General features: G+C 42.2%; 1 protein-coding gene across 1 annotated transcript; it reads right to left on the minus strand.

Annotated features, from left to right (window-relative positions):
• Nucleotides 1-227: 227 nt before the first annotated feature.
• LOC147888773 (uncharacterized) lies at nt 228-2694 on the minus strand. Its single transcript, XM_087392363.1, has 4 exons — nt 2557-2694; nt 2302-2427; nt 1962-2146; nt 228-729 (listed from the first exon to the last, which is right to left on the minus strand). The coding sequence occupies exons 1-4, from the start codon at nt 2692-2694 to the stop codon at nt 228-230; spliced, it is 951 nt and encodes a 316-aa protein (XP_087248489.1).
• Nucleotides 2695-9103: the final 6409 nt, after the last annotated feature.

The following is a 9103-nucleotide window of genomic DNA, read 5'->3' on the forward strand; positions in this document are numbered from 1 at the left end:
TCTCTCCCTCTCTCTCTCTCTCTCTCTCTCCATGCTCACATTTGCAAGCAGACAGAAATGTATGCAGTCCAATGACGATTGAGATTCCAAAAATGATAACAAGGTAATGTAGCCCTAAAGCCTGAAAAAATTACATCCTGTGTATGTTCATATTGCCACTATCGAGCATAAATGTCATTCAAAGAATCAAGGTCTTCTTTTCAGTACATTTCAAAGATTTAGAGAGATCATAAGCTTTGTAAAGTATCCTCATGGTCAGAATTCGGGATTGTACACAGCTTAGACCTACCTAGTCCAAGTAAGACAATTGATGGGATCATGGCTGCTGTGACTGCCAATACAACGTTCCTGAGTATATGCATAAGCAAAGACTTTTGTAAGTGGGAGTGGTGTGTGACTGGAAACATAACAAAATTGAATTCATGAAGCAAATACACAAGCTCAAAGTTAAGTATGTACAGTCCATTGAAGATCTGGTAGAATTTTGCTTTCCCTGTTCTGAAATTTGACCCTAGAAGTGTTGCGGTGGTGTTTAGTTTGTCACATGCAGCTTGTACAGCATTAACAAGGCTTGCACTCATCAGTGGAGCAGTGGCACCTTCAATGATGTTGACTACATTGTCAACTTGGTTTACAACCTGATCAACATTTGATGCAATGACATTGGTTGATTCTTTCATTTCTTTGCCACTTTGATAGATTCCCCAGAAAACTACTCCTGCACTCATGCTGCAAGATAAAGAAAAATAGTCATTTTGTTTTAATTTAAAGATTTCATAATAAGGTTTATGAGCTCATGAGGCTTTTTAGTCTGCTGTGTAAATTCACGGCAACTTTGAAATGTAAAATCTCTTCTTCAGGAGTATGCATCCCTGGACTTGGTGTGACACACAGAGCCAATGGGTATGTATGTAAGCGCATTTTCACATGCACACGCACATGCATGAGCATGCGCTGTGCACATATACACATACATGCATATGTGTGCTCATACCCACAGAAGCCCTTGCGCACAGGTGCACATGCAGCATATAGAGTCTATGTGTATATGTTTGTGCATGCATACATGTACATGCTAAAATCACCCGGTAGTGAAACTTTGTGGTCACAACTGGTACTAGCTAGGTGGTGTTAAAACTCCTTTATCACCCTTGATAATGCCCCAATAATTGCCATTCCAAGTCACCGAGTAGGTCCTCCTTGCACTAGGCGACAAGGGATCTATGAGGCTTACATCTGCACTCAGAAATGGCTGATCGCCCACAAACAATATTAAACAATAACTAGAAATAAGATCTATTAGATAAGATGGATCCTGAACATGGTTTTTAAAATTTGCAACTTTTTGTCATAGAGGACTGATTTTGTTGGAATGGCACAATGCCAATGCCATAAGGCCAACCTCGATTCCTTCTCACCAATGGCTAGAAGGCTTTGAAACAGATTGAAGCAAAACCGATGAAAAATGTACTCTTGCCTGCAGCCTGATGGCTCGGACAAAGCAATTAAATCAGCGATTCACCATGAGAGCCAAAACAAACATCTGAATCAAGTAGTTCGGTATCAATCTCAGTACATGATTGCTAATCAACTAAATTGAACTAGAAATAGCTATGATAGCTTCATGTTCTTTCTATCCTGCACTTTTGAGTCCATGTCCCAGCCTTGAAGGCTCATTGTTACTAAGACAACGATTGTCCTCCAATCGAGCATACTATCAAATGCAATCAGAAAAATTCAATGGCTTGCCTATGGTGGATGTCTATACCCACATACACTCGATCCCTCTCTCTATCCTCCATCTTGATTGTTGATGCCTGTAATTATATAAAAGCAGGAAGTGACAAAAATTCAAGTCTAGTCACATCAGAATGTAAGCAGAAGATATTTCTATTTCTTTGATAAGAATGCAAACGATCATGTGAAAGAAGAGACAGCATGATCAGGAGGATGGAGCATACATTGCCAGAATGCTGAATTGTAAAATACAGAAGCAGATTAGGCCTCTCAAAGCATCTGTATGAACTGGTGAAAGAACTTCTGTGCCTGTTTTTTTGTCACCCAGCCACCGGGTGGATGCTGTGATCCCCACTGTGAAGCATACAAGGGCCATGGGGAAGGCCCAGATCCCTGTAAATGTGACAGACTGTCTGTCCAAAAAGTGTGTTAGAGACTAGAAAGCTATGAATCATGGGGACCTTTCAATTCAAGGTATCTTATTATCTTTGAGCGTAGCGAGGAATCTTTAAGATTAGATTCACAGCAATTTCTATGTTAATGGTTTGGGTTTCAAGAGCATACACTCCAATAATGAATGTCTTTTATATTGAATCCACCCTCGTATATTTTCAGTGAGTTAAGTGGATCCCTTCTGGGAAACATCGCAGTAGCCTGGATAGCGCTATTTTGAAAAATTTCCGCGGACACCTGTAAAGCTTATGTTATGTTATGCCTTAAGGTGAATAAGCATCCACAAATAATCGTGCAGAATTTGCTTTCTCGATGCATTAGTCAAATCATTGCACCAATTCAGCGCAAACACAATCTGTTTCTTACCAGAAGCTGTCGTCTTGCTCCAGCCCAACGATTCAGGTGCCTTGTCAAATTTAGACTAGTTGAAGTTAGTAGCGTTTTGTCTTCTAGGTCTGCCTCGTCCAGCTGCAAAGCCAGAGCTTTCAAGCTGATTGCGCACATAGTGAGCGACCACAGTTTCATTTGAGAATCCCATCTACTTGATGAGGTGCGTTCGCCCATTTTGGCGAAACCGTCTTGCTATTGTATTTGTACGTAATGATCAACAACAATACAACGTGCTGGACACTATGTTCCCATTGCACTGCGTAAAACGTGCGAATATCAGATAACTGTTTCAGCGCATGAAAGGATTATGAATGAAAACGGAATATAAGCGATAAGGTTGAAATTTCAAGCTGCGCAAAGAATCCTCGAGGATTCTCGCCTGTGTGAAGCTGAAGAGAGACCCGTCGGCAATGAAAGGCGGAGGGGTGAATGCTGGGGGGGACTTGGATGATCGAGTGGAAGGAAGGCGGATGGATTTGATGGTCAGTGACGAGAGCGATTGGTGGATCGGGGGATCGCCATGGCTGTGGGCTGATCGATGTGTGGATGGCTGGCAGCCGGCGATCGTGAGGTCCTTTGGCCGGAGGTAGTTGGGGAGGGGGACTTCAGCTGACCTCCAACGAACTTTCAGCTGAACCATTCTTAAGACGTTGGAAAGGTTAATAAATAATGCATTTCCCCCCATGGGAAAACAATACGAAACACATCCAAATTAGCACCCTCACATACGCTGATAGGCAGAGACGCTCCAACCGCCTGAGTTTAATTGTGTGTTTGTGTGTGAGAAAGAGAGAGAGAGAGAGAGAGAGAGAGGGGGGGGGGGAGGAGGAGGTTTTATCATCCTAAGGCCTCAAGACCTCCATGTGCTCTTTCCCTTGCTCCCTTTGTTTTCCTCAAGTCTTATGTTTGCTCCTACTGGCTCCTCCGATTTCATAAATTCATAGCTATCAAACCGTTTCTAGTCTTGAACTCGAATCAATTGAAATTGAAATTTGATCCTAATTTCGTAGACCAAATTCCTATGACCCTTCGAGTGGTTACTGCATCTGAACGATAGCAACCAAAGAGGGACATTTAACTTAATGGTACATCTTAAAGAGGGAGGATGGAGCCAACCTTGCCACGTGTCGCGAGGGGAGGGAGAGCCAAGTGCCACATGTCGTGAGGGGAGGGAGAGCAATATTGCCACGTGTCACGAGGGGAGGGAGGAGGGAAAATGTTATTGCGACGCCATGAATAATGCCATGAAAGCCGCCAGCGGCCAGAGGAAAAACGCCACCACCCCACTACAACTTCTCCATCTTGGGTTTTCGCGCACACTCGACCCTTAGCACCTGCTCCAATGCTCCATTCTCCTCGTAGCCCTCGCACTGGCTCGCAGTCTTGCAGTCCTCGGAGGCTCGGAGTTCTCGCTGTAGTCTCACCCGTAGTCCCAGTCTTGCCTCTAGCTCCAATATTCAACTTCTCTAGCTCTCGCTTGTACGATTGCTGCCGCCTCCCACGTGCAATTGAATCTGATTGTGCTCTGTGCTCCTCAGATGATTGCCACGACTATCGTGCATACGATCCGTAGACTTCTTAGCTTTGTAGAGTGTGACTCCATGCTATGTGCTCAGACGTTTGCTTCCACGTCCGTGCTCAGCCCGTGCGCATCTCCAAGTGAGAGAGAGAGAGAGAGAGAGAGAGAGAGAGAGAGAGAGAGAGTTGACTTCCAAAACATTCATGCACATTAGAGAATAGAGAATGTGTGTTTATTACAATGCCAACCACATCTCTGCCATGTCTGTACATATAAACTCGGCATTCATAGTCATTTTAGGTGGCGTACCTCATTATCGAAGTCTAGCAAGATACATGAATGGTCCACTACTTGTGATTCAAACTCAACGCTTTCACACAACATGTAAAGGTGACGTACACAAGACAATTTTAGGAACTATTTATCATTTACTTCAAAAATTAAGATCAGAATGTTTTCAATGATTTTGAAAATGTAGCTAGTCTCAAACCATGCAAATGTAGTTTCAACATATGGATAGATACATAGGTAGATATCATTGATAGATATATATCTATATGAGTAGGTAGATAAATTGAATCTCTCCAGGTAGTTAGATAGATGCAAGAGAGAGAGAGAGAGAGAGAGAGAGAGAGAGAGAGAGAGAGAGAGAGGGGGGGGGGGGGGGGGGTTATGTAAAATACCCAATGGTAAGCTAAAACTTTTGGTTTATAATCATGAAATGAAACTTCTTTGCATTTGAAAGTCAGTGGTGCAGAAACATTTCTTTGATTTTTGTTTTTTGGTCAATTCTTAAGGAGGAAGAAACATGTGGCAAAAGGGAAGGCATGTCACATGTTGGGTGGAGAGAGAACACGTGGAGTGGAGGGAGGGGGTTGGAGAGTGCCACAAGGAAGGCTAGAGTGGAAGCTTGGTGGGAGGGAGTGCGTAGATGGGTAGAGGGAGAGGAAGCTTGAAATTTGAAACTTGGAACCAAAGGAACTATGGAGGTAGTGTGTGTGTGTGTTCTAGCTGCTCTAGCCTTCTCCTTGAATTTTGAATCTCCACGATTCTCCCCAACTCCCTATGCTGACTCCCTTCGTGGTAGCGCTAGTTTGACACACTCTAGCATCCTCTGCCAAAGTCCCTTCATGGTAGAGCTCTACGTTCCAGTTTGACACACTCCAACATCCTCTACCAACTCCCTTCATGGTAGACCTCTACCTTCCAGTTTGACACACTCCAACATCCTCTACAACAAGCTAAGAGAGAGAGAGAGAGAGAGAGAGAGAGAGAGAGAGAGAGAGAGAGAGAGAGAGAGAGAGAGAGAGAGAGGTAGAGAAAATCTCTTTGAGGATTATAAATGTATATATGTTTATATTTGTGTGTGAATGCGAGATAATGGCAATAAGGAATTCTTTCCTTCCTTGGGACACATTGTCTCATGGTTTGAGCATGATGCATGGGTAATTCTAAGTGTTGCATGGGTTTGCTGAGCATGATGCATTAGTTAAACCGATTTTTAATTTGTTGAGGCATAGATCCTTATGTAGTTGGTTGATTGGATACCATCTAGGGGTAGGTCCCTAGACTCTTCAATAATGGAGGTGGTTTTTGTTCTTTTTTGCAGAGGGAGAGAGCGAAAGAGAGAGAGAGAGAGAGAGAGAGAGAGAGAGAGAGAGAGAGAGAGAGAGAGAGAGAGAGGTTGTGTCAAATATATTGTATTTATTATGAAAATTATTGCAAAGGTTTGAATCCTTAGGTTGTATGAAATTCTAAAAATGTACTGAAATGCTTTGACCATGAGACATGTGATTCATTGCACATATGCTTAAAACATGTAAGGTCCACTTTTACTTTTTTTTTTGCAGGTGCTCGATTTAGTTGTTGGACCCCACCTCCCTACCCCTGGAGATGTGAAATTCTAGCTACATGGAGTGCCTGCCGAAACTTTAGTTTCATTAAAAGAGTCTAGCGACCTACCTAAGGGCATTTTTTAAAATTGCAACAATATCTAGGCAATTGTATGCATGCCAATGCAAATGCGTAAGAATATATGTCAATGTATGACACTTAGAATCCAAAGCGCCTAATGTCAGCGAGGATGCATAACCTCAAGGTCATCAATGCATCGCTACTCTCTCTCTCTCTCTCTCTATCTAGATGAATTGTTACCGTAGAACACTTTTCAAGACCAAAAGTTTCCCAAATCCAAGCTTATCTTAAACCCCCTAGTTCTTGCCATAAAGCAAAATAAAGCATCCCATAAACCACGATTGTCTATGTTACATGAACTACCCTCCCCCCCAAATGAATGCATGTATGTTCTTACACATTCACGCACGCATGACACACACACACACACACACACACACACAAAAGATCACTTCACATGGCTCTCGCATTCACACACAAATATAAACATATATACATTTATAATCCTCAAAGAGATTTATCTACCTATTTATCTATCCATATGTATATATAATCATATATTTATGTGATAAATGCATGTGTAGAGAGGTATGGTTGTTTAATTCAAAAAATTTCTTTTCTTGTTTACTCAAACTAAGGCTCAAACCATGAGACATTTCTTACCATTTGCACTTGCTTTCTACTTTTTGAATTCTTTACTTCTTTGGGGCACATTGTCTCATCTTTTAAGCATGATGCATGGGTACTTGTAAGTGGCATCAATGGGTCTGATCATGATGCATTAGTTAAACTATTTTCTAGGCATAGATCCTTATGTAGTTGATTGATTAATCCTTAATTACACTTTCCTAGGGAATAATCCCACACTATTGCGCTAGGTTAAACTACATAATTTCATACATTTAATGTTGTAACTCAAACTATTGTATCTCATAACCCAAGATTTATTATGTTGCCATGTAGAAGTCCATTATATCAAACACGTTAGGTAGATAACCTTGCATAAGACAACCAAAACCATATGTGTATGCATAAATGCTTATGCAATTGTTATGCATTTAGATTTGCATATATTCATTATATAGATATCATTTCTTGAGATGGTAAACTTTGAGTTTTACATAACCTTGCATAAGACATGCAAAACCATGTAAGAAAATTAAGGGGTGGTTTTACGAAAGCTTAGAGGTGCAATGGAGAAATTAAAGGCTTTACACAATCTAGGCCATGGTTTCTACTTTTTGAATTCTCTGCTTTCGTGGGGCACATTGGATTCACATTCATCCGTTGTCCCATGGTCAGAGCATGATGCATGTGTAATTTAGTTAAACCATTTTTCCTTTGCTAAGACATAGATCCTTATGTAGTTAGTTGACTATCTCTCTCTCTCTCTCTCTCTATATATATATATATATATATATATATATATACCACGCACGCACTCTCTCTCTCTGCCTCGCGTGCACACATGTGTAAGAAATGTTGGAGGTGCAAATCTCTCATGGACAAAGGGGATAAGAAGAAGGAGAAAGGGTTGAATTATCCCACATACAAAGGTGTGTGGAAGATGAAGGGACATAAATAGTCCAAGTTGCCCCTCCTATCTTCAATTCCCCCAAGCTTGCCTTTTGTGGAGGTTGGAGGGCTGGCTAGGCAAGGGTGCCTTATGGCAGGGGTGGGGACCTGCCATACACACATGCCAGAGCCTCCGTAGTGGCCATGAAGGTTGTGCACTTCCGTGAGGTGCTAGCGGTCTTGGCGGGGGGCACGCTAGGCACATGCTCTTGGATTCTTACATGGTATCAGAGCCCGGGTCTGATCCCCGGCCACCTCTCTCCATGATCGATTGGAGGGGGGTGTTGGAGGTGCAAATCTCTCATGGACAAAGGGGATAAGAAGAAGGAGAAAGGGTTGAATTATCCCACATACAAAGGTGTGTGGAAGATGAAGGGACATAAATAGTCCAAGTTGCCCCTCCTATCTTCAATTCCCCCAAGCTTGCCTTTTGTGGAGGTTGGAGGGCTGGGTGCCTTATGGCAGGGGTGGGGACCTGCCATACACACATGCCAGAGCCTCCGTAGTGGCCATGAAGGTTGTGCACTTCCGTGAGGTGCTAGCGGTCTTGGCGGGGGGCACGCTAGGCACATGCTCTTGGATTCTTACAAGAAAATACAAGCATTTGTTCGGGGTGAGGGTAGTTCATGTAACACAAAAATTTGTGATTTATGGGATGCTTTCTTTTGCTTTATGGCAATAACTAGGGGGGATGCTACATTTGCATGGTTTAAGACAAGCTTTGATTTGGGAATCTTTTGGTCTTGAAAAGTGTTCTCTAGGAACATTTCAAGTAGATAGATAGATAGATAGATAGAGAGATAGAGAGATAGATAGAGATAGATAGATAGATAGATAGATAGATAGATAGATAGAGAGAGAGAGAGAGAGAGAGAGAGAGAGAGAGAGAGAGAGAGAGAGAGAGAGAGTAGTGATGGGGTGCTAGACCTTGATGTTATGCATCGTCGTGTTGACATTAGGTACTTTGGAGTGATGGACCTTGATGTTATGCATCGTCTCACTAACATTAGGCACTTTGGATTCTAAGTGTCATACATTGACATATATGCTTATGCATATGCATTGGCATACATGCGTTTTCCTAGATATTGTTGCGATTTTAAAAAATGCCCTTAACTAGGTGCCTAGAGTCTTTCAATGAGACTAAAATTTGGCAGGTGCTCCACGCATATGAAATTTCACATCTCTAGGTGCTCCATGCAGCTGAGTTTCAAATAACCTTGCATAAGACAAGCAAAACCATGTAGGAAAGTTGAGGGGTGGTTTTATGAAATCTTAGAGGTGCAATGGCAAAAGTATTTGTAACGACCCATAAAGGCTTTACACAATTTAGGCCTCTCAAGGGGATGTGATCCTCCAAATTTATGCATGTGTAGAAGTGCAAATGTATCATTGCACGTGTCATGGCATTGGCAAATTACTTTGTATGTGATGGTTTGACAATTTAGTTATCTTAGGCTTGCTAGGAAGGAGTCCTTTTTCTGAGCATCTAAGCGTAGGATTGACATGCCTTCA

This window comes from Dipteris shenzhenensis, chromosome 21, assembly GCF_047967505.1.
Source record: "Dipteris shenzhenensis isolate YYH24624 ecotype China chromosome 21, Dip_SZ_1.0, whole genome shotgun sequence".
NCBI classification, from domain to species: domain Eukaryota; kingdom Viridiplantae; phylum Streptophyta; class Polypodiopsida; order Gleicheniales; family Dipteridaceae; genus Dipteris; species Dipteris shenzhenensis.